A 27568-nucleotide genomic window follows, 5' to 3' on the forward strand; every position below is an offset into this window, starting at 1 on the left:
ACAGTATCTTTTAACAACTGCAAGTCTTTCTATCCGTGGATTTGAAATTTTATGTTCATATAGAACAAACTTGCACCTCAGGGGCCAATTGCGGCCCTCGTGTCAATATTGTGCAGCCCGGTCCGAAACAAGTGTGACCCGTGTGTATTTTGCTCAGTGAATTTTATATTTTTTGTTTCCTTTTTCTGAATCTCTTTTGACCTCACAATGCTTAACTATTTGGCTGGCATGGACTGCAATAGATGTCCCATCTATTTTAACAGTTGAAATGGATAAGACATCTATTGCAGTCAATAGGTGTTTTCAATTACAATTTCCTTTTTTATTAACTACCACAACATTTAGGGGATAGATTCCCACGGTAGTAACCACTGTCCCTGGAAGGGTTAGCCATGCTGTGTGTAAGTAATTTTGCCGCAAGTGTCGTGGCCTCGAAGTTTATCATAAGATACATTTGCAACGCAAACGCTCATCCCATTACTCATGCAGGTGTTCTTTTGTGAGTTTTTAAATCAAAATCGTTTGATGTTCAAAGGAGGAGCATGCCTCCTTCTCATCAGCCGAATGTCAAATACAACACTGTACTGTAGCGTATGCTCAAGGACAGAGGCCCAAATCCCATCGTCAAGGTCACAAGTGTATTGTTTACCATTTCCCCCGTTGTGTTGTGGCTTTTGCGTTGCCCTGACCTGGCTCGTATTCAACGTTGAGAGTCTATAAAGAGCAAGACATGTTCGCTCAGTTCTCCTTGCCACGTATTTGCCCCGCGTATTTTTCAATCGTGTTTCTTATGGAGCTGATCTCTGCTTGTGAACGGACCATGGCTGTGGTAGACTTGGATTCTATTGCGTCGCGACTAACCTCCACGTCTGAGAATGTAACTGCGGGGACAGCGGCTGGCGTGTCTGCGGCAACAAGGTTTCTGCTTTTACTCTTGTGTTTACTGCTGGTGGCCTGGGGTCACTCAGACAAGAGACGAGTACCAGGTGGGTCACTTTCAAAACATTTTATATGCAAAAATGTGATCCTTGCCTTTCTCGTCTAATTATTAGGTGTTTTGTTTTTTTTTATTGACGACAGGTCCATATTTCTGTCTGGGACTGGGGCCGCTTTTGTCATACATGAGATTTATTTGGACAGGCATAGGCACAGCCAGCAATTACTACAACGATAAATATGGTGACATTGTGAGAGTTTGGATTGACGGAGAAGAGACGCTCATTCTCAGCAGGTTAGCACTGTCCTTTAAACTCCTTTCTATCAGTGTTGTTAATCCTTCTTTAGTAATTAGTTACAAATTACTTCTCCCAAAAAGTAATTGAGTTTGTAACTCAAATGCCCTGCAAATCGGACAGAATGACTGTGAATGCTCTGGTTTCGAATGAACGAACGTTCCCAGTCTAAATAGATTGGGCGTCGTGCACCGTCAATGCAGCCTTAGAGTTAACAGACACTATTATGGTGGAAGACTTTGGTAGCAACTTGTTGGTTCCTTTTTATTTTTACATTGAAACCTTTTTAAAACATTCTGGATTCTTGTCAGGAGCATATCGATAACCTTTTGGAATACAAAGTATCACGATATACCACCATTTCGATATTTTGTCACACCCCTATAATATATGTGATATATACCGTAGCATGATGTGGGCGTGGTTTGTTGGCTATCAGCTACAGTCAGGTATTATTGGAGCCACCTAGCATCGCGTTTGCAATGGCGTCACAACTCCCTTCCCTCCTCCCCATTCCGGTTTTGTTCTCTCGCCTCTCATCTTTTCTCATGTCATTCAACCAACGTAGCAACGCATAGTAACGCACGCCTTTACAGTAACGATAACGGCGTTGCAAAGATGAGGAAAATAATTACATTACTCACTACTGAAAAAAATAACGCCGTTATACTCCAACACCGTTATTAACAACACTGTTTACTACAAACTAATAGAGTTTGAAGAAAAAAAAAATTCTATATTTGTTGAAAAACTCAATTTTGGCCCCCTCTTATGGCTTTGATTTGATTTGCAAAAATGAAATCATGAGAAAACAAGAACAATGCATGTACTTCATGACCATTTTATGGGTTTTCATTTTTATTATATACCTCAAATCCATATTATTAGGATTTTGTGTGCTCCTGCAGTACATTATTGTAGCAACACATTACATGGAAATATGCAACTTTTGTTTTCAAATAGACAAGGGGTGTCACGGAAAACGCGGGCAGGCAGGTGGTGTGTGGACCCAAATGCAGGGAAAGGGAGGCGGGGCAGGTAGACGGTGCATAAATGATTTAATTAAGGCAAGCAAAAACAAAGTATCAACAAATACTGTGGAGATCCCAAAAACGCAGCAAACAAAACTCAGGTCGCTAACAAAAGGCTGGGTATCAAAAACTTACTGAGGCGAACACGAGGGCTCGGAGAAAACTGACGACGAGAACAGGTTCGGACGTGCACATGGACATTGACAATAACGCAACAAGGAGTGAAAAGAAACTTGGAGCTTATATTCACACACACAGACAAGGGGTAACGACACAGCGAGGAACAGGTGAGCACAGGAGGATGCACTAGGAGGAGGTACAACAGGTGAAATCAATAGGCACTCACAGGGACAAGTCACACTAGGAGAAAACCAACAAAAAATCTAACAAGGAGGCTATAATCTGAGAGGGAATTTAAACAACAAAAAAGAGCTTTTGTGGAATAAACTTACTGAGGACCTAAAGAAAAGTGCTAATTTGAGTGTTTTTAAGAGAAAATATAAAGATATTTTTTCTGCAACTATAGAAACGAATGATAGCATTTGTGTTGAGAAAATGTTGAATGATGCCAACCATTATTCTTCAGGCATTAGGGAATGAGAAAATTGGTTAATCATTTTTGAAATGTTGTGAACTGTATTTGTTTTTGTCTGATTCATGCTGATAATTATGAAGCGGACAAAGGAGTAGGATTCATATAAGTTTTATAAGTTAATACAAAAACTGGTTAATTATGTAAAAATGTGAACACATATCATGTAAAGATTTGATAATTATGTCTTTTTATGATAGTATCATGTGAAAACATAAGCATTATGTTTTTTTCATGTAAAAACATGAAACTATCATGTAAAAAAAACCTTCCGTTCTTTTGCTAAATGGCTTGTGAAATTAAAAAAGTCCTCTCAAACTGTTTTGTTTTTTTGTTTTTTTTTCCGAAACTCCTGAAATAATTAACTGTACTTGCGCAAAATCTGGTTTTATTCAGTATTAGTAAATTACTTTTGCTGCCCTTGATGGCACTTTTGACTGGGAGAGGCTGGCAAGCGCTATTAATGGCACTGAAAGAGTTTAAACAAATTGAGTGTCTATCGTTGTCAATGGTAGACAATGAGTTAAGAGCCAACCTTCTTGTACGTTTCTAGTTGATTACTGTTACTTCCCAGCGAAAAATTTCAACTTTTTCCCATTTTGGCAGCTCTAAATATTCTTCTGTTCTAAAACCAGAGCTTCGGCAGTGCATCATGTTCTCAAGCATGAACATTACACCTCACGGTTTGGGAGCAAGTTAGGACTCAGCTGCATCGGGATGAACGAGAGGGGCATTATATTTAACAACAACGTCACCCAGTGGAAAAAGATACGGACTTATTTCACCAAAGGTAATACTGTAACTGATTTTCCATTTGGATGAATAATAAGCCTGAAAAGAATGCCACCAATCATTGACCTTGTGCCGCAGCCCTTATTGGCCCGGGCCTTCAGCAGAACTTGGAGGTGTGCATCTCGTCTACACAGAACCACTTGGACCACTTGAGGAAAGCTGCTGGAACCTATGGTTTGACAAACGTGGATGTTCTCAGTCTGTTGCGCTGCACTGTAGTAGACATCTCCAATCGGCTGTTTTTGGACGTCCCCTTCAATGGTAAGTGGGTTTTATTACGTGAAATGTACATAATTGCATGTGAAGTGAAATGTGAATGGTCACTGTCAGCCTTCACAGTTAAAATGGATTTGACATCGATCGCTGTCAGTGGCAGCCAAAGAGTTCATTTTGAAGAACATATTTAATGAAGGTTTTCCGCCAAAATGAAAGAAACAATCCGAAGCAACGTGAAGTGGATTTGAGTCTAACCCTTTTTATGCACGGATTTATTGATTCTTTTCTTAATTTTAAAAGATTGCATTCAAATCAGACAGGGGTCTAGAATTGTGCCCCACGGGCCGATTGTGGCCCATGGGAGAGTAGTTAGCGGTCCTGGACATATTTTTCAATGGGAAACTTATTTTAAAAAAACATTTTTTTTTAAACACGTATAAATATTTTTAATGCAATGAATGAATGAATGAGTTAAGGATCCATATTTGGGGGGGGGGGGTAGTATTTAGATAGTGATAAGTAAAAAGAATTAAAAACAAAAATAAAAACAAATTAATAAAAACGAGTAATTAAAAATATTTCTAAGTAAAATCGAAATTATTTGAAAAAATAAAACTTCAAAAATAAATCAAATTTTAACAAACTGAAATAAAGACAAAGAAATGTGTATTTTGCTTTGGGAATATTATTTTTGTGTGTGTATGTTTTTTTGTTTTTTTTTTTGCAAGAGGCGTCCCATCCCATCCATTTTAAAAGTTGAAATGGATGGGATGTCTATTGTTGTCAATAACTGTTTTCCAGTGTTGTTTTTGGCAGCCCTTTTAATTTTCGTTTCAGTCTTAGTCTTTTGGACGATAATACTAAGTAGTCCTAGTCATATTATAGTCATCTTAAAAAGTGTTTGTCTTCGTCTAGTTTTTGTTGATGTTTTATTCGACGTTTACACAAAATCTGTAAAAAAAAATTTAAAAATTGAGTCACAAAAATAAATGAATAAATAAAGGTTTCCAACTATTTCAAATGAACATTGACAAACGAGCACATATTGTAGCGTCTACACGGACAACACCAATTTGGTGATAATACACACTTGGCAGGAAAACTGTACATTATTTTCTATTAATTATACCCACTTGGATGCCACGAACTATATGTAAAAAAAGTCAGAGAGTTAATGAGGGCACTTGCCATTAGAATTAGCCTAATGCTAACGCGAATGCTATGCTAACGCTACTAGTTACATTGTGTGTGATGATCACACAGCACAGACCTTTAAGGGCTAAAGCAACATTACATATTCTCTCTGGCAAAACAAGAAAACAAATCTTACCGTGTGTGCAGGCAGCACGTCACATGAGTGACACAACCAAACATTGCTACGATGCAGGCTAACTATACATAAAATGTCACACATTGTGAACATGTGACGGAAAAAGTTGTGCATTTTCATTTCGTTGTCGCCTCATCAGACAAAAACTGGCATTAGTCACGTTATGTTTTAGTCTCCCAAAACACGTTTTTAACTCGTTATCGTCTCGTCATCGTAATGAAAAAATTGTTCATTGATGAAATATTTTCGTTATAGTCATCGTTGACGAAAACAACACATGTGTTTTCAATATCAATTTTCCTCTTTTACTAACTACAATGTTCTGTACATGTGTAAGAACACATGTGCTGTGACCTGAGCTGGCAGTGAATGAGTTAAGCTAATGATAACTTTTGAATTAAAGTCCATTCTAGTTACCAGTTAACACTTAACCATCTCACTCAAGTTGATGTGTTGTTGTCCAGAAAAGGAGCTGATGCAAAAGATTTTAAAGTATTTCGACACATGGCAGACGGTCCTGATCAAACCCGATGTCTACTTTAAGTTTGACTGGATTCACCGGAAGCACAAAGCAGCAGCGTAAATTCCGTAATTGCGCTACCATTCATCAAATCCGTCCTGCAAACTGTCTGTTTTTAATCAACTTTGCTTACTTTCCAGCAAGGAGCTTCAAGATGCCATCGAGAGCCTCGTGGAGCACAAAAGAAGAGAAATGGAGCAAGCGGATAAACTGGACCACATCAATTTCACCGCGGAGCTCATATTGGCACAGGTCGGACAGAGAATTTCACGTAATTTTTTTCCCTCTGTCCTCTCTGACGAGAAATGTGATTTTAGAATCGTGGTGAACTTTCTGCTGAAAACGTGAGGCAGTGCGTGCTGGAAATGGTGATCGCTGCACCTGACACGCTGTCTGTCAGCCTCTTCTTCATGCTGCTGCTTCTCAAACAGAATCCAGGGGTAGAGCTTCAGCTGCTCCAGGAGATCGACAACGTCATAGGTGAGGATTGCCAGCCCAGGTCACAGAGTATGTGTTGTGGTAGTTACAGTAGTAAAACAAGGAAATTGATATTGAAAACACCTATTGACAACAATAGACATCCAATACATTTTAACTGGGAGTTCCACTTCAAATGGATTGGAGGTCTATTGCCGTCACAGTTTTGTGAGGTCACAAGAGATTCATAAATCAAAACAAAAAATTAGGGCTGTCAAAATTATCGCGTTAACGGGCGGTAATTAATTTTTTAAATTAATTACGTTAAAACATTTGACACATTAAACGCACATGCTCCGCTCAAACAGATTAAAATGACAGCACAGTGTCATGTGCACTTGTTACTTTTGTTTTTTGGCGTTTTGTCGCCCTCTGCTGGCGCTTGGGTGCGACTGATTTTATGGGTTTCAGCACCATTGTGTAATTATTGACATCAACAATGGCGAGCTACTAGTTCATTTTTTGATTGAAAGTTTTACAAATTTTATTAAAACGAAAACTTAAAGAGGGGTTTTGATATAAAATTTCTATAACTTGTACTAACATTTGTCTTTTAAGAACTACTAGTCTTTCAATAATAATAAACAATAATTTACAGAAAAATATGGCATATTTTATAGATGGTTTGAATTGCGATTAATTACAATTAATTAATTTTTAAACTGTGATTAACTCGATTAAAAATTTTAATTGTTTGACAGCCCTACAAAAAATACAAACTTCCCAGAGCAAAATACAAATGGGTCACACTTTTTTGAATTTGTGCATTTTCCCCCTTGTCTTTTTTTCTAAATTTATTACAATTTGTCTTAATTGATCTTTAGAATTAATTATATTTCACTGAGAATTGTTTATATTGTTACACACTATTAGTATCATATTTTTATGTAATAACTTTTTTATTTATGAATAATCAAATAATTGAAACCCCCCCCCCCCCTCAAAAAAATGCATCCTTCAATCCATTCATTTTATTTAAACATTTTTATTGCCCTTCTAAAAGTACATGCGGGCAACACTGGGGTCCGTTTATATGGTGACGCTCCCAGAATACGAGACATTTCATTTTTGCATTTACTGTACATGGTTCTGTCTTGGTTTTTCTCCATTCAAATGATGTCGCAATTCCGCGTGAAAACAAAATATTGTATTCATGCCGTGCCCTAGGGGGCAGTGCAGTTTCACAAGGCAACAGCCAACGATGCACTTCCTTGACAACAACCTCCTCAGCCCTGAAGACAACATACCCGCCCTTTTGAAGCAATGCCATACAAGTGTTTTTTTTTTTTTTCTTTTGCTACATAAGACAAAAAAATGTTAACATAAAATATATTTAAATTAAAAAATAGTATAAAAACATTAAATTAAAGCTGACGTTCCATCATGTTTGCTGTTTTGAATGTTTAGCAGCAGCAACTGCACATGCCCAAAGTGATGTGGCAGAGTGTTGACATCATTGGAGCGAGAGCGTTCCAATCACATGGTTGCGGATCAATTCCCGCAATCAAATCGTTCCGCGATAGAGGCCGGAATCAAAACTTTACGTCTTGCCTTCCGTTTTCGCCGGTGGTGTAAAGGTGAGCCCATTCCGCAACACAATCATTCCATCGCAGCGCCACCATGCAAACGGCCCCTAAATACTGGATGGATATTGGATGGCAAATGGGGATCTGCAAAACATGCAGTTTGCAAGACTGCAAGCTTAGGGCCTGCAAGTTTGAGAACCATGTCCCATATTAATGTGTTTTTTTTTTTTTTTTTTTTTACATATACAGTATATATAGTTGTGGTCAAAAGTTTACATACACTTGTGAAGAACATAATGTCATGGCTCTCTTGAGTTTCCAGTTATTTCTACAACTCTGATTTTTCTCCGATAGAGTGATTGGAACAGATACTTCTTTGTCACAAAAAACATTCATGAAGTTTGGTTCTTTTATGACTTTATTATGGGTTAACAGAAAAAGTGATCAAATCTGCTGGGTCAAAAATATACATATGGCAACACGAATTAGCAATTTCTTGTGAGTGATTATTGACTTGAACAATCATTGACTTGAACAAGTCAGGAAAGTCACTTGGAGCCATTTCAAAGCAGCTGCAGGTCCCAAGAGCAACAGTGCAAACAATTGTTTGTAAGTATAAAGTGCATGGCACTGTTTTGTCACTGCCACAATCAGGAAGAAAACGCAAGCTATCACCTGCTGCTGAGGGAAAATTGGTCAGGAGGGTGAAGATTCAACCGAGAATCACCAAAAAGCAGATCTGCCAAGAATTAGAAGCTGCTGGAACACAGGTGTCAGTGTCCACAGTCAAGCGTGTTTTGCATCTCCATGGACTGAGAGGCTGCCGTGCAAGAAGGAAGCCCTTGCTCCAAAAGCGGCACCTTAAGGCTCGACTGAAGTTTGCTGCTGATCACATGGACAAAGATAAGACCTTCTGGAGGAAAGTTCTGTGGTCAGACGTAACAAAAATCGAGCTGTTTGGCCACAATGCCCAGCAATATGTTTGGAGGAGAAAAGGTGAGGCCTTTAACCCCAAGTACACCATGCCTACCGTCAAGCACGGTGGTGGTAGTATTATGCTGTGGGGCTGTTTTGCTGCCAATGGAACTGGTGCTTTACAGAGAATAAATGGGATAATGAAGAAGGAGGATTACCTTCAAATTCTTCAAGATAACCTAACGTCATCAGCCCGAAGATTGGGTCTTGGGCGCAGTTGGGTGTTCCAACAGGACAATGACCCCAAACACACATCAAAAGTGGTAACGGAATGGCTAAATCAGGCTAGAATTAAGGTTTTCGAATGGCCTTCCCAAAGTCCTGACTTAAACCCCATTGAGAACTTGTGGGCAATGCTGAAGAAACAAGTCCATGTCAGAAAGCTATCAAATTTAACTGAACTGCACCAATTCTGTCAAGAGGAGTGGTCAAAGATTCAACCAGAAGCTTGCCAGAAGCTTGTGGATGGCTACCAAAAGCGCCTAATTGAAGTGAAAGTGGCCAAGGGACATGTTACCAAATATTAGCGCTGCTGTATGTATATTGACCCAGCAGATTTGATCACTTTTTGATCACTTCATGAATGTTTTTTGTGATGAAGAAGTATCTGTTCCAATCACTCTATCAGAGAAAAATCAGAGTTGTAGAAATAACTGGAAACTCAAGAGAGCCATGACATTATGTTCTTCACAAGTGTATGTAAACTTTTGACCACAACTGTATCAGGAAAAAAAACATAACTCAAAACAATGTAGTCCCCTCCCTTTAGAAATCGGTTCCATCCATTCATTAATTTGTTCACTTCACCATTTAAAAACTTTCACTCAGTCTATCAATTTGTTCACTTAATGTATTAATAAGATGGTTTATGTGCAATTTTCCTCAGTTTACATTTTATAATCTGATTCAAAATTTGTCATCTTTGGTCTGCGATAATGTCTGCATTCATATTTTGAGTCGCCACTGCCAATTCAATATTCTCTAGCATCAATTTGTACTCACATTCAATTGTTTGATTTTAGGAGAAAGAGTCCTGCAAAATGATGACCTTAACAAGCTGCAAGTTTTGGAGAGTTTCATCAACGAGTGCTTGCGTTTCCACCCGGTGGTTGATTTCACCATGCGTCGCGCACTGTCTGATGACATCATTGACGGCTACAGGGTCCCCAAGGGCACCAATATCATTCTGAACACTGGCCGCATGCATCGCACAGAGTTCTTCCCCAAGCCCAATGAACTGAGTCTGAAGAATTTTGAAAAGAATGTAAGTAGCCATTAAAGGCAACCTCTGGGAACATCCTGATACCATTAGCTATGCAAGGCTCATGATAATCGTGCAATATGGCGATACAAAAATTTTTGATACGTGATACGTGGCACAAGAAATTAATGTACGATATTCTACGATAAAACTATTAACCTTTTGATACCTGAATTTAAATGTAACAAATATACATTTAAAAAAAGCATTGCGAAATCTTTATTGACAAAAGTTTTTTTTATTTTTATTTATTTTTTATTACAACTAAAATAAAATCAAAATTAAACTAAATATTAGAAAATCCTAAAGTAAAAAATGTAAAAAGATTTTTAAAATAAATAGAAAAACATCAAGGGATTTTTTTTTTTTTTTAATTTAAATGTACAGTGATGTCTCCCTCTGTCTCCCTGCCCTGCGCTTTGTCATCAGGCAGTTCACTGGAGTTGCTTATTAATGTAAACGATGATTGACGGAGGTTTGGGTTTGATCTTGCCAGAGACACGAACTTCAAAGCGCGTCATCGTTTAACTTGTTAAACAGTTGCTGTGGCAACTCATTGTGTGTAATTGAGCAGCTAGAGCGGATTTGAGTGGACTCACTCAATTAACCATTTAATAAAGCCAATCATTTTTCTACTACTTTATTCATGTTTAAAAATAATTCGGTGGAACAGTAAGATGTTTAAAACTTATTAAATAATTATAATTATTTATAAAAATATATACTGTATATATAATATATAAATATATCATAATTATGATTATTACATTTGAAGTGCTTAAAAGTCATTTATTAAAATATATGCACATTTTTTAAATTATACTTTGGGGGAAAAAACTGAAAAAACATGTCTAATATGTATCGCTTTCCAATGCTAAATCTGAATAAATACTTTTTTTTTTTTTCAGGGAGGAGGGGTGCGCTACTTTGCAGTTTTTCACTTATTGCGGCGGGTTCTGGTCCCCATTAACCACGAAAAATGAGGGATCACTGTATATATTTTTTATTTTAAATAAAATATATATTTTTTTTTTTAATTTAAAAAATAAATTCTTTTTTTTTTTTATTTGCAATTCATTTTCATTGTTTTTTTTTAATCAAAAATAAAAGAATAACATTTTATTTTTAATTAATTTTGTTTTAAATCTTTTCATGATTCTTTTTTATTTCAGGATTTTCAAATATTTTGCTGTATTTTTCATTTAATTTTCTATATTTAGTACTTTTTATCAATACTATGTTTGCAACATTCAACAAATGAGTCTCTTTCGTAACTCACTGGCTGCCATTGACGGCACTAGACGTCCAATTTATTTTGACTGGGAAATGACAGATTCGTTCATTTGGCCCCCAAGTTAACATAGACACTATTCTAGGAGAAAAGTTTTGAAGCAACCGCCGAAATATCACTCTGTCGATATATTGTCACTCCCCTAGTAGACATTTCTACTTTTTTGTGCTCCGCCTAAAGCACTATTGAATACGAACATGTGAGAATTCACTGTAAAGAAAAAGTAATAGTCTCTTTCCTTCTATAGGCTCCACGACGGTATTTCCAGCCATTTGGATCCGGTCCACGTGCCTGTGTGGGCAAACACGTCGCTCTGGTCATGATGAAGTCCATCCTGGTGACTCTGCTGTCGCAGTATTCTGTGTGCCCCCACGAGGGTTTGACCCTGGACCGCCTCCCCCAAACTAACAACCTCTCCCAGCAGCCTGCGGTGCACCAGCAAGAAAGCCCGTGTCTCACGATGGCGTTCTTGCCCAGAAAAAGAGGAAACTGGCACTGAGTTTTTGGTTGTTATTCATTTATGAGACTTTTGTATAGTGAGTACATACTATATTATTGCTTACATATTTATTGAGTACACTTTATTCAGTTTAAAATTATTAAACTGCCAGATATGCCTTCTAAATTGCCAAGTGAATGCATTAGCTGCCACGTGTTTTATTTCTGAGTGGCTGTACAGAGTTCATGTACCGTTTTGTCTAACTGTGTATTAAATTACCCATCATACTTTAATAACATATTGATGCCTGATTTTGCATTTAACAAATATACTTTTTTAAAAATTGGGGAATCTTTAAGTCCATAAAAATAGTAATAGTTAAAACAATATATAGGAATAGAAATTGAAAAATACAACACAAATTTAGACATTAAAATAATAAATATGAAAAGACTTGCTGAAAAACTATAAAGGAATAGAAGGAAATGTAGACGAATTTTTGTTGTTATTTATGATTTTCACATTTTTAGCTGCATCTTTCAATTTCATTTACTATATTTAGTTTTTTTTATTAATATTTTATGTACTTATATATTCCTCCAATGCTTTGTGTATAATTTTAAATATAGAGTTAGAATTGTTGCATTTTTAACTGTCAATAAATTATTGCAGAGGACTATTGCTACTTTTTGCCTGTTGTGCAACATTTTAGTTGTATGGTGATGACAATAATGATCAAGGCTCCAGCACCTCCGCGACCCTCGTGACGAATAAGCGGCATGGAAAATGAATGAATGAATGATTCAAGCCATAATGTTGCTTTACATATAGTGGTCAGAAGAGGTCACTGTCGGATACAACACATTGCAGAAGTCGGTACAGTAAGGTCATGCAAAACAGCACAATTGCTCTGTTCATGATGTTCCAGTTCCATTACAGTAAATATACAAAACTCATCATTGTGTATTATCTCATATGGGGCCACTTTAATCATTTTGGCTTGTTTAATTATGATTAAGACATTATTTGAAAAAGATGTTTTCCATCGATGGAATCGCTTTTGGCTAAGTAGAACATCAGTAAACTTCATAAAAATTAAATGGGGAACTTGTACTAGTGCACCCTTGTCATTCCATTCGTACGCTTCAGCTTTTACGGGAAAGTGGGGGGGGGGGAATCCTATAAAGACTTGGCGTCCACATACTGTATATGAGCATCACATTTTGGGTCATTTAGGCCTCGTATATTGACATTTTGCTATACTAACATTTGCTATACACCAAGTGTGTCCTACATGACCCAAATGTAATGACCACATATGTGGACAACAGGTCACAAATATAATTATATTATTTGTCTGATAATAATTATTAGTAATTATTGGTTTTATTTTATAGATAAAAATATTAAAACTTGATAAAATATTATTAATATTGATAGTTAGTAAAATTAACTTAATTAATTGATGGCAAAAGATACAAAGTAGTAACTAGATGAGGCATCATCATCTAAAGTCAGCAATGTTCTTGTTGCAATTTTGTGATTGTAGTGCTTACCAGAAACACTTTAAATTATTAATCATTTTTGTACAGATTTTTAAAAAATAGTTTTATACATTTGTTTAAATGACTAAATAATGAATATAAAAAAAAGAACGAAAAAATAAAAATAAATGAAAACTGAAATACACTCTGATTATGTCACCAAAAATACTCTTAAAGTTGCTATGTACTGTATGCTTAGTTTTATTTCATAGTATTTCAACTCATAGCCTGTCAGAGGTCCAATTAACGCTTTAGCATCTAAGCCTATTTGGGGGGAATTTTAATGTCTTTGATTTTGCTTTCATAGCTCAAAGAAAAAAATTGTTCACAATGGTCAGGTTGGGTTCCATCTTTTCAGGACTCCATAACCTTCATGTACAAACTGTTGTTTTCTTCACTGACCAATTATAATCAAAATTCTGGACCCAAAAAGACAAAAATAAAAAAAATGTCAGAATTTGCAATATTGATGTCCTACTGACAACCAAACATGCTCGACGCAACGTTTTGAAGCGTGATAGTGTTTGTTCAACTTGTTAGTATAAACATTCAACAGAAAAAAATGAGACTGAATAGTTTTATTTTTGATAATTTAACAAAAACAGCAGGGATGGTCATACACGTTTTTGTCCTTTCTACATACAGTATTATGGTCGAAACCTGTCATATAAAGGAGACCAAGAGTGCAAACGGTTTGTACTGTTGAAAAAAATTCAACGGATTTTGAAAGCTGAGAGGTTGCGCTTGACAGCCAAACGGGTGTCATTGCAGTGATCTCACTCTCCTACCACCAGCAAATCAGCTCCTTTATTCTCTGTCGTGCTGGCATTGTCACATTTACGCAATATATATGGCGGAAAACACAGACAAGACTGAAAAAGCAGTTTCTGCTCTTGCACTCCTCTTTAAAATATACTGCAGTATTTTAAGCCAAAAGAACTGTTGTGTTTGATAGAACAATATGTCATTACGCTGCCATAGCAGATTCATGGCGCATTAAGCCCCTGACCTATTTTTTATTTGTCCGTTTTACCCTGGAAACCCCCATTTACAAACGTCTCTTTTGTTTCAACCCAGCCATAAAATTTAGGTAAGTATTTACCGTACATTTATTATTCAAAATGTCTGTCATTTTTAGCTTAGAATCATTAATTGATGTCTAATATTTCTTAAAAATAAAAAAACTTTAAAAAGTTATTCACTCGCATATTTAAACATTTTTAAACAAATTACGTCACAATGAAAAAGATGGCATCTGTAAAAAAGTCACAGACATCTACCTCATTACAATCGCTTAATTTTTTTTTTTTTGTTACTGTCGCATTTTTATGTATATATACCGTAATTTCGAGAATATGACGCGCACTTTTGTTCCCAAAATCAACTTGTAAAATCATGGGTGCGCATTATACACGGGTACATGGATGGAGACAGAAATATATATATTGTATATATATCTAAAGACAGATTTTTTTATTGACACGGCAATGTTGTGTTGAAGAAAACATATGCGGCGATCCATTGCCGACCATTACGGTACATGATGTCACCATTTTGTTTCGGTAATACTTGTTTCGGTAATACCACACTGATTGGTCGAATGATTTCGTCTCTGTTAAATTGTGCTTTTTTCACTCTTCATAAAGCACAGAATTTAGTTTCTTGAACACATTTGAGTCAATGTTTATTGCAACTCAGCAACTTGGACCATAACAAACGTAACACAACACAGAGTTCCTGTGTCCGTCAACTATAGCTGTCCCTCGGGAAACTCAAACCCAGATAACAATAGTTCCTCTTGTTACAGTCCACAGCGATGCGCTTTTTCCGTTTTCCGACTTTATCGTATCAATCCATGGAAGAAACATTTATTCATCATGATGAAACGAGCAACTTATACGGCAGCCTTTAAAAGAAAAGTCACACTGTTTTGTTTTCTCCTAGATTCTGGTAAGTTGGAGAAGTTGTCAAATCATATAATTACCGTAAATATTGTCAGTTTATGGTAATGTTTTGAACTACCAATGTGCTATGTTTGTGCTGTGTTTCACCAGTCAGTAAAATGACATTTCTGTATTTGTACAGGAGCTCTGTTTTCTTGTATTCTTCTATTTATTGGTGCTAAAATTAGGGTGCGCATTATAAACGGGTACAATAATTTTCCCTAGATTTTACAAGTAAATTGGGGGTGCGCATTATACACGGGTGCGCCTTATATTCGTGAAATTAAGGTATTTTAAAAGAATTGGCCAATACCTATATGAGTGAACTCCTCTATGTTCATGTGTTTTCTAGACACTTCCAAAGCCTTTGATCGTGTGAACCACGGGAAGTTGTTTAGAAAATTAGGCCAAGCAGGGGTTCCCAATGACATTATAAGAATTCTTTTATATTGGCATACTCATCAAACTATGTAGGTGAAGGTGGACGATTGTACATCTGCGCCCTTTCAAGTTAGCAATGGGGTCAGACAGGGGAGCATCCTATCTCCAATTTTATTCAATTTATATATGACTGAACTGTCAGAACTGTTAAGTAACTGTAAAACTGGCGGCATGGTCTTTGGGTTGGTGGTGAGCCATCTAATGTATGCAGATGATTGTGTGCTACTTGGCCCAAGCTCAGCTGGTCTGCAGCAGCTACTCAATGTGTGTTCCGGGTATGGGAAACTATACAACATTAAATACAATGAATCAAGTAGTGTTATTGATATTTTAAGAACCAAAGAGGACAAACGGGTGGTTTTCCCTTATTTCAAGTTGTCTGGTCAAGTTTTAAAGACCTGTAGTCAGGTAAAATACCTTGGTCATATATGCTCACGTACGCTCTGACTGACAATGAGGACATATTTCGACAGTGTCGCTTATTATATATTCAAGCCAATGTTCTCTCCTGAAAATTTGGTCAGTGCTCTGATGAGGTTAAGCTCGCCCTATTCAAGGCCTATTGTATTCCCCCTCTACACTGCGCATCTGTGGTCAAATTACAATAAGACAAGTTTTCAGGGACTGCAAGTGGCATTATTGAGCGTTTGAAGTGTTCTAAAAATGTGATTGTCTTGGGCCTGACTAACATTTTGCATAGTTCTACACGCTACTTTTCACTGTTCTGGAAACACCGGTATAGGTGCCATTTAAAAGTGGGTCACTAGATGACCTAGTTTTGTATCGCAGTAGTTTATTTCCTTTTTTTGTTATTTTGTTAAGCCGCAGCTGTCCTCACTGTGTTATGGAATATTTATACCAAAAGATATAAACCGGTAACACTTTATTTGACAATGGCATCATATGACTGTCATTGCCTCAAGACGCTTCATTTTCCCATCACTGCTCTCTTGGGGGAGACAGTCAACCTCTGCTGCCACCTGATGTCAACAATGTTGTTGTCCAACATGCCTCCTAGCATGCATTGCAGCGCTACAGATTTAAATAGCAATCAAAATTCATGTTCTGTGCTAATTATTTCTTCAGTTACTGTTCCAGTTGTTTCATTAATTGCTAGATATGTTATTTTGTAACACTATTTTAATTGCTAGATTTTGTAACACTATTTGACAGTGGTGCCATAAGCAGTGTTGTTAATAACGGCGTTACAATATAACGGCGTTACTAACGGCGTTATTTTTTTCAGTAATGAGTAATCTAATTAATTACTTTTCTCATCTTGGCAACGCCGTTACCGTTACTGAGGCGGGAAAGGCGTGCGTTACTATGCGTTACTAAGTTGGTTGAATAAAAAAAAGTCTGAGAGAAACGGACTCACGGGGACGAGAGCAGAGCAGGAGTGGGGAAGACGCCGTTGCAACCGCGATGCTAGATGGCTCCAATAATATCTGACTGCAGCCATAGCCGACAAACTACGCCCAAATGACACGGTAGATATCATATTATAGAACTAGATGCAGATGTCAGACACTGCTGCATTGCCAACATGTTTTAAGGACTACATGCGTTTGTAAACAGCCGCCATCTTAAAACAGTAGACCTCTCAGGAAGGCCCGGATGTAGAGATCCTTCCTAGCGAACCTAAGTAATTTTTTTAAATCTAAAATGCTCCTAAATCGGCAAAATCTTAACTTAAATCTATCTTTAAATGATGAAACAGTTTTAAAACTTACACATGTTTAAAGTAGACAGAAGGGAACTAATGCAATAACGGGAGAAATTTTAACAACTTTAACGATTGATTCACAACTTTAAATGACTTCCACACATAGCAAAGGTTACTAGCTAGTTATCGCAATACCCTTGTGTCTAGTTAAGTGGAGGGTAAAGAATTGGGCTTGGGCCAATTGTCCCCCAAACCCTTTAAGCTTCACCTTGTGTCCCTGTTTTTTTTTTTTTTTTTTTTTTTTTGAGAAAAAAAATATATCACTAGTTACTTTGCCAAGTAACTAATTACTCTTACATTCAGGTAACTGAGTTACTAACGCAATTACTTTTTGGGAGAAGTAATTTGTAACTGTAATTAATTACTTTTTTAAAGTAAAATTAACAACACTGCATGGCACTAAATGCGTTAGTAGACAGCCGCCATCTTAAAGCAGTAGACTTTTTAGGACGGCTCTGTTGTAGAGAACCTTCCTAGCGAACCTAAGTAACTTTTTATCTAAAATACTTCTAAATCGGCAAAATCTTGACTTGAATCTATCTTTAAATGATGAAACAGTTTTAAAACTTTCATATGTCGAAAGTAGAGAGAAGGGAACAAATGCAATAATGGGAGCAATTTTAACAACTTTTAACAGTTGATTCAGGGTAAAGGGTAAATTAGGGTAAAGAATTGGGCTCGGGCCAATTGTACCAAAAACCTTCACAAAAAACTTCACATAGTGTGGCCAATGTTTTTTTTTTTTTTTTTTTTTTTTTTTTTTTTTTTTGAGGGAAAAAAAAAAAAAGTAATTATCACCAATTACTTTGCCAAGTAACTAATTACTCTTACATTCAGGTAATTGAGTTACTAACTCAATTACTTTTTGGGAGAAGTAATTTGTAACTATAATTAATTACTTTTTTTCAGTAAGATTAACAACACTGGCCATAAGACTGTCATTAGACAATCATAATTATGACATGAAACGGTCATAAGCATTAATGAATGATTACAACAGATGTCATTTAGTGTTATCAGTCAAACTATCTCACTTTTGAATGGATCTAAAAGATCCAAGATGACATAACATAAACAGAGTTAGTGACATAATTTACCGGATGTCAATGACATAAGCATTCAGTAATGCCCCTGATAGTGTCATGTCATAATTATGACGGTCTTATGACAGTGTTATGACGCCGCTGCCAAATAAAATGTTACCTATTAACCCAAATCAAACAACAAATAAGCCGCACTGGACTATAAGCCGCAGGATTCAAAATGAAGAAAAAAAGTAGCAGCTAATAGTCCGAAAATTACGGTGTATATATATACTGTATATATAACAATGCATGGACTAGTGAACATACATGAACATTATAATTTTATATACACTTTGAAACAAGAGTTTGACAATATTACACTTTTCAAACATGGTTGTTAAGCCAACGAGGCACCCATCATACATAGTAGACTACCATGCCACATTTGCGCATTAACACTCCGTATATTGGACTGTAAGTGGACACACAATACAAACATGTTTTATACATAAAGTACTGTGAACAAAGTAAATATGAGCTTGAGAAAAGTACAGAGAGGGGTTAACCTCCAGAGAAACAATCGATACCTTTCTTCACCAAAAGTTGCCCCTCCCTTTGCATCATCGCTCCCAAACTCTTCGCTGAACCTCTGTGGAGGTTTAATTGTTCTCGTTGCCAGTCTTGCGGGCATTTCCTCCCCAAAAAAATAAAATAAAGCATGTCATTCTGAACTTCTTTTTTTTTTGCCGCTCTCCTGACTTCTTCTTCTGTGTGTCTATTGCAGTTGTTCAAAGGGTCGCATGCGTAAATGTGCCAATGCCAGCACGAGTTAATTGTCTGACTAACAAGGACGTACAACGCACTGAGACATGGACCTGAAAGTAGATGTCAAACTGCTTTCCGCAGCATCAAAAAGTTTGTTTTTATAGAATTGTTGCCATCTGCCTGTTTAGCTTCAATTTTATTTTTAGTAGGTTTCCTGCGTTTGATTGTTTTTACAAGTTTCCTGCATTTGTTACTTTGCTTTGAGGTATGTTTATTCCTCTATTGACTTCGCGATGAGCTTTGCTTTGAACTACGTTTTGCGAAGTCTTCTTTTGTGGACTTTATGACCGACTATGAACTTTATTCTGTTGGGTTTGGCGATGGCTGTATTTGAGTCGGCGTCTGGCAAATTGCTGCGCTTGTCTGCTGTTGGCAGAGCATTTTGATAAATTCTCTGTGGTTTACATTTCTTGTTTATGTCGCTTTCTTTCTCTCTCTTTCTCCCAAAAGACTCCAAGCCCGACCGCTCTGGAAGGAAGTTCTCAGCACTGAATCGGGTTGGGTTGCAAACTATTGCGTGGACACGGTAGCCTACAATTGTTGTATTGAGACAACCAGCCCAATCTTAACGAGTAATTAGTTGTGGACTGTGATTTATAGGTTTAATAAACAGGTTGCATAACAAGCAAACAATGGGGTCAAGAAATAATAAATATTTAACAGTTTTAAATCCTAATTTTCACAGATATTGACATTTAACAGCTCCGGGATAAAACGCCTTCATTATCACCTTGTTTTGTCGCATGTGGGCCTGATGCTGTCATGTCCTGTCATCAATCAAACACACATATTTCGCCTTAGTAACTCCTAGAATACTTCCATTGAGTAGATTATTACATTAATTTAGTATTTTGGTAAATGAATTGCAACGGAATCATTCCTTCCCCTCAAACATACCAAAACAAATGTTTTTTTGTTAATGGTTAACCTAGTTAAAACATCCACACTTTCCCGAGTATATTTATAGCTATCTTTGTACAAGTAGGTCATTTGACATTTTTTCCTTCTCATCTACAGTAGATGTGACAGTTTAGTTTTGGTGTCCAGTCGAGCAACATTCCAAATATTTCTGACATGAGAGCAAAAAGTTTATTATTTCTCCCCGCTACTGCTCTCTGAGATGACTGTACGCTGCTTGCTGGACAACGTATACACAAAGTGTGAAAAATCTCAAATGCCGGTGGGCATACTGTGTGTCAGTTACAACGCACTGTTGGAATATTGCTTCAAGAAAAGCTGTTGTTGCCATGGAAATAGAACAGGCAACCATTCCTCCCTTTTGTTAGTTAAAAGTTTACTGTACACACAAGGTAACATTTGCGTGTCTTTTAAAGGGCCTTTTCTTTTACGTGTTTTTTATCTTCAATGCTTGTGTGTGCTTCATTAATTGTTTGCCATTCATGGCGATTAATTTCTTGCCACCCTTCCAGTTCAAATGAATTGGACATCTGCTAGTGCTACAGATAAATTTTAATTTAAAAGATTTTTTACTCTTATTTTGAAAAATGTTTTTAAAAGTAAGGTTTTCTGTATGATTTATAGTGATTTGTTTTTATTAGGCACATTGTCAAGTGTTGGAATGCTTACCGAAGTAAAGTGATCCCTCGTTTTTTGCTGTTACCGAGGACCATGGGACAAAAAAAAAAAAAAAGTGTATTAAATGTATTTATTCTAATAAAGCATTGAAAGGGATACATATAAGACATGTTGTTTCACTTTTTTCCCCAAAGTATAATTTAAAAAAACGTATATATATATATATATATACATATATATATATATATATATATATATATATATATATATATATATATATATATATATATATATATATATATATACATATATATATACATATATATATATATATAAATGGTTTTTAAGCATTAGTTGATTTTTTTCTTTGCTCACAGACAATTATTTTAGGTTGTTTTAATTACCTGACATGTTTCGGCGAACACTTCACCTTCATCAGAGAGTAACTGGTGTCGGTGTGACGCATCTTTATCAGCTGATGGATGAAGGCGTTTGACAGGCGAGTCACGCCCTCTGCTGACCATTCACTCCTCCAGGATGCTGGTCCAGGTAAAGAGCATGTATGCCCCCTCGTCCCTGTTGATGGTCCTCGGGCCCCGCGTGCGGATCTCATTGGCATCCCTGATCCAGCGCTGAGGTTTGTTTTCTTTAGTGCAGATAACTCTGGCCTTTTCCCAGTCCATAATGTGATTTTCCCTTTTGCAATGATCGGTGATGGCTGACTTGTGATGTTCCTGTTGTGCTTGTTCGTTTGTTTCCCTCGTTTGTCTTATTGTTGTCTCCTTCTCACACTCCTTCTTGTGTTCTGTTTTGTTTTGTTTTTTGTAATAAAGCTCTTCCCTGTCCCCCTTGTGTATGATTTTATTGCATGATTTGGATGGAATTTCATATATGGAGTTACATTTGTTTTCTGGGTGGATTTTGCCTTTGGATGGACCAATATCTGGCGGAGTGTTGTGTGTGGTTTGACCGGTGTGTTTATGTTGTATTTTTTCATGACTCTTTGGATACGTTCCGTGGTTTTTAAGCACTTCAAATGTAATAATTACAATAAGTGTTAAACATGTTACTGTCCCACTGAATTATTTTTAAGGTCAAAGTAGAAAAATGCTTATCCTTATTGCTTCATTGAGTGAGTCAGCTCGAGTCTGCTCAAGCTGCTCACTTACACACAATGGGTTGCCACAGCAACTGTTTAACAAGTTAAACAATGATTGACACATGCCGCTTTGAAGTTTTGGCTTCCAAGCGTCTCTGGCAAGATCAAACCTAAACGTCTTTTCAATCAACTCAAGTGCACTGCCTGACCAAGAAAAGCGGCAAGAGTGAGAGACTATGTGATCGGATTGGGACAGCTCTATAAAATACTGCATTTATTTGTTTTTCAACTGACAAAAAAAAAAAAAAAACGCGACAAACTGGAGGAGCAAGGCGTTTCAAGCGCGTGGTAGCAAGGGATCACTGTAAATATGTTTTTCAGGAGGTTGCAAATTGTAGTATTTTAAGCTACCTGAGCCAATACTTTTTTAAACCTGATAGCTTCACGTGAGGTATCAAGAAACAAAAGGTATTTTCTTGTGTTGATGTATTTCACTTGCTGATGATATACTGCAGGGGTTTTCAACCCAGTCCTCAAGGCACACTGTGGGTCCTGGTTTTTGTTCCAGCCGATCCAGCAGAGACAGTTGAACCAATGAGGCTTCTGCTAAAACAAGCCACACCTGACTGCAATCAACTGATTGCACTTGTAAAACACCAGATTGGGGAAAAAGTGTTGTCATCTTGTTTGGTAAGAATGAAATCCTGCACCCACAGTGTGCCTTAGTGGAATAGGTTGGGAACCCCTGATATACTGTACAGATATGTGTTCATACTGCAGCAATAGATTTATCATCCACATGCAAATGAGTCAGATTAGAAAAAAATATATTGGACTGATCACACTGCATGAAAACAAAAATGTCGCATAAGGGCAAAGAAACTGGAATTGACCCACAGTGTGAGCGTAGCCTAATTCGACCCTGACCTCAAACCTTTCGAGCCCACCAAGGATAATTAGAAGGGTCAATGTTGGTGACCTTTGACCTCCATAATATTTTTCTAGTGGATTGACAGAATGGTCACAGACATTATCAAACTTACATTAAGCCTTCCAAGAAGACTGTACGGTATATTTATTCCAAGTTGTCATGACCACATAAAATCTAAAATGGAAGGACTTACCTAACACTCACTCCATCCTGTTACAACACAAGCAGTGTCACTCCTCCATAATGTCAATGCACCTCATGCGCATTTTTCTCATGGGATCGGACAGGGTGAAAATACTGCCGTCACCGCTGGTCATTATTTCCTATTAGTGTCCTGCCTTTGCTTCGTCCTACCCTGCAGAGACGTTCGGGATTGCAGTTCAGCTCTCACTGCAAATGATGTCGGCTGCACTAGTCCAATATCAATTTAATGAGGCTCGCATAACAATCCGGTGCACTAGTAGGCACCTTGTCCTCACAAGTACTAGGTCTTAGTGGTGTTTGTTTTCCACAAGTTTTGGCTAACTGGTACAGAAGTGAACCTCACTGTGATGCTAAACAACAAACAAGGGTTAATAGTAAAGCCGTCAGCCCAGGGCAGTCTAATGGCATCTGGTAGACAATGTTCCTGCTGAGCATTCATCAGCTCCTCACCTGAGGGTTGTTTTGGCCCCCAACTGTTTTCAAGCCACCAACTGTACGCACACCTGCCCCACACACAGAGGAATCTGTGCAGAAGCACCATAAACACACAATGAATATTAATCAACATTTATCGTCTGGTCAACCACAAACTGTATTTTTCTTCGTGGTTATGTGGATTAATTGCTCGTGTATATTTCATTTTGCTGATGTCGTTACCTATGTATGAACTTATGCTGTCGTTTTCTTCTTAGGTGAGTGTTCTGAGATGTCCATGTCCGTTAGCGATGTAATGGTAAACCGATCTGATGGATATATCGATTGGTAAACAACAATTGAAACGACTCAATCGAATTGCCCCAAAAAATTATCGGCATCATCATCTTTCAAATATGTCATTTTGTTAAAAATAATGTTTTTTGGGTTTTTTTCAAATGTTTGAAATGTTTCAAGCAAAAAATTGTCAAAAGCGTCAAAATTGCAATTTATTTTTTTTGTGACTGTTTAAAATTTGTACAAAATGTTATTAACCCCTTCATGCACATTGCACAAGTTATTTATTGCTTATGTTTTTATTACATTCACATCATACAGGGGTCTAAAATTCGCAGCACCGGGGCCACTTGTGGTCCCGAAACAACATTTTGATACCCCCATCCACGGGCGCTGGAAGTCACTCACACTGCTGAGGATCTTATTTTGTTTTTCCCATTTAAAAACAGCTGTTTCGGTCCTTCTCCATACATGCCGTGCACAAAGGCAGTACACATGCATGCTGGATAGCTTACATCTCACTACTAGGCTACAACAAAGACAGAGTGCTATTTCACCTACAGTGTGTGTTGGGAGTTTTTGTTGTGGAAATAAAAGCGCCCTTGAATTATAATGCAAATCCCCGCAGCTAGACAGCGCAATGACACACTAACACATTTGAAAACTAATGGGTCCAAGAAGCTTCGGTTTAACTTTTCACAACACTCAAATAAATTGCACACGATTATCCACAGCGCTCTGCACGGCGGCAGCTCAACAGCAACAACAAACAATAATATGGCTACTATGCAAGCTTTTTGAAGGTCTCCACAGTCTAAATATGCAGCTAACTTTTCCTCACTGGGCTCTATTATACACTATCATAATCATCTTCATTTTCGACCTCGAATTGAATTTTGGAAAATGTTTGCGCCATGTCAACACCTCGCCTGTTAACAGTTAACTTTTCCGTTCCGCGCCTTATCCAACGTGACCTGGTAGCAAGTAAGGTGTTATTTGGTTACCATGTTTTTAACAAACAAAAAAAAAACTTTTTCAACATATAAGTAATCTCTAAAGTTGAATAAGCTATTGTTTCAATATGTTTTATTTATCGAATTATTTTTAACAAATAAAAAAACTGCCAAAATACTTTCCCTTCTCCCCAACACCAAGGGTGCAGCACCCTCAGCACCCCACTTCCTGCGCCACTGCCCACATCCGACATGCAATTGTATTATTAGTGTTGCCCGCAAGTATTTAGAGATGGTCAATTAAAGTAGATATATAATTTTTTTTTTTTTTTAATGAATGAATTAAGTGAATTTTGGGGAAGAAAAATAAAAATAGTAATACATATAAATATTTTTAATGCAAATTAGAGGAAAGCCGTGAGGAATAAAATATATAAATAATTTTTAAAAAATAAAATAAAATGTATCTAAAAATTAGAACTTAAAAAGAATATATTAAAACATTGTAATAAACTAATCAATAGAAGAATAAATACATAAGTTCAAATAAGTGTGGCCTGTGTGTATTTTGCATTGGGAAGTGTATTTATATATTTTTGTTTTGTTTCATAAATCTCTCGTGTCCTCGCATTGCTTAGGTCTTTTGTTGCCACTGACGGTGGCAACAAAACAACTATACTTCCTTTCAAATTTCCTTTAATTGGTTTCACAAAATACAGAACAACCCCCCTCCCCAAACTAAAAACCAAAAAAAAGTTTCACTCTAAGTTATCCAACACAACCAACCATGAAGTCTAAGTCTAATCGTAAACGTCCATAGAGCCCTAGAAAGTTCTTCAGTGCCATCACTCCCAATACATAATGGTTACAATATAAGAATAGAAAACAATACAGTCAGATGTCCCACCAAATAGGATCAGCATGGAGAGCGACCGTACCATTGCCTATCCCCCATAGCTAAATTAACGGTACCAGACTTCCAATCCATTTTAACTATGAGACGCTGGAAGCGCTCGAATGATTAAAATGGTGCACCAGTCACAGGGAGTTAGCTTTTTACCTTTGTAGCTGTGTTTCAGCATTGTTTTTCAATTCAATTCAATTCCTTTATTGTCATTGCAAGCTGAGCAAACAACGAAATTGGAAAGCTACTCTATGGTACCATAAAACACTCACAAGACACAGGACAACTTTTTGGCGGCCCTTTTAATTTTCATCTTAGTCTTCTGACGAAAATAAGAATTAGTCTATCCGTAATTTCCCGAATATAAGGCGCACCCGTGTATAATGCGCACCCAGAATTTTCTTGTAAAATCTAGGGGAAATTATTGGACCCATTTATAACGCGCACCCTAATTTTAGCACCAATAAATAGAAGAATACAAGAAAACAGAGATCGTGTACAGATACAGAAATGGCATTTTACTGAATGGTGAAACACAGCACAAGCATAGTATATTGGTAGTTCAAAACATTACCATAAACTGACAATATTTACGGTAATAATATGATTTGACAACTTCTCCAACTTACCACAATCTAGGTGAAAACAAAACAGATGTGACTTTTCTTTTAAAGGCTGCTGTATAACTTGCTTGTTTCGTCATGATGAATCAATGTTTCTTCCATGGATTGATATGGTAAAATGAAAGTGAGAACGTAAGTCGGAAATCCGAGAGAGCTCATCGCTATCGACACGACGGTAACAATAGGAACTATTGTTATTTGGGTTATAGTTTCCCGAGGGACAGATATAGTTGACGGACACACACAGGAAGTCTGTGTTATTACGTTTGTTATGGTCCGAGTTGCAGAGCTGCAATTAACGTTGACTCAAATGAGTTCAAGAAACTAAATTCTGTGCTTTATGAAGAGTGAAAAAAGCAGAATTTAACACGGACGAAATCATTCGGCCGATCAGAGTGATTACCGAAACAAAATTGTGACGTCACGTAGCGTAATGGTCGGCAACGGATTGCCGCATACGTTTCTTCAATACAACGTGGCCGTGTCAATAAAAATTTTAAAAAATCGGTTTATATATATATATATATATATATATATATATATATATATATATATATATATATATATATATATATATATATATATATATATATATATATATTAGGGCTGTCAAACGATTAAAATTTTTAATCGAGTTAATTACAGCTTAAAAATTAATTAATCGTAATTAATCGCAATTCAAACCATCTATAAAATATGCCATATTTTTCTGTAAATTATATATATATTCTGTAAAATAAATTGTTGGAATGGAAAGATAAGACACAAGATGGATATATACATTCAACATACGGTACAAAAGGACTGTAGTGGGCATTTCACTCTACTGTCATTTATATCTGTCTATGCTGTCCTCACTCCGAAGCGTCTACTTTTTCCAAAGCTAGACAGCTAGTGAACGACGCCTTAATAATTAGACTTCTTCCTTTTTCACCTGATTTATTAATAAAATGGCCTCAAACCATTGTCCTCTTTAGACCGTCGTAAAACTACAAAAAAAAGTACACAAGCATTGCATTAGCAACAACGTTAGCTTAGCACACTATACAGGTTCACTAAACATAAACAAAAAGCGTCTCATACAAAAAATATAACATTTCACTTACTAACATAATATGTACATTCTTTACAACAACCATACTTACGGACAAATCTTGTCCAAGGATCATATAAGCACAACATTATCAGCCCGAGACGTCGTGCAGCCATTATGAACTGAAAAGAAAACAATAAACCATGTCGCAAAGCGACCACAAGAGTTCGCTGTTGGACAGCCCAAAAAGTCTTGCTGTAAAACTTACCAAAAGGCAGAATACTTTCTGAGCGGGACATGTGCGTTAATTGCGTCAAATATTTTAACGTGATTAATTTAAAAAAATTAATTACCGCGCGTTAACGCGATAATTTTGACAGCCCTAATA

The 27568-nt window shown here is 36.8% G+C and overlaps 1 protein-coding gene across 1 annotated transcript; it reads left to right on the forward strand.

Moving 5' to 3' along the window:
• The first annotated feature begins 593 nt into the window (after positions 1–593).
• Positions 594–11855, forward strand: LOC130911121 (aromatase). Its single transcript, XM_057828886.1, is given in 10 exon segments — positions 594–762; positions 765–986; positions 1081–1231; positions 3491–3645; positions 3726–3908; positions 5658–5772; positions 5854–5965; positions 6031–6193; positions 9714–9955; positions 11491–11855. Coding segments are annotated over 10 exon segments (1764 nt in total). The 3' UTR covers positions 11743–11855.
• Positions 11856–27568: the final 15713 nt, after the last annotated feature.

Source organism: Corythoichthys intestinalis, chromosome 1, assembly GCF_030265065.1.
Source record: "Corythoichthys intestinalis isolate RoL2023-P3 chromosome 1, ASM3026506v1, whole genome shotgun sequence".
NCBI lineage: Eukaryota > Metazoa > Chordata > Actinopteri > Syngnathiformes > Syngnathidae > Corythoichthys > Corythoichthys intestinalis.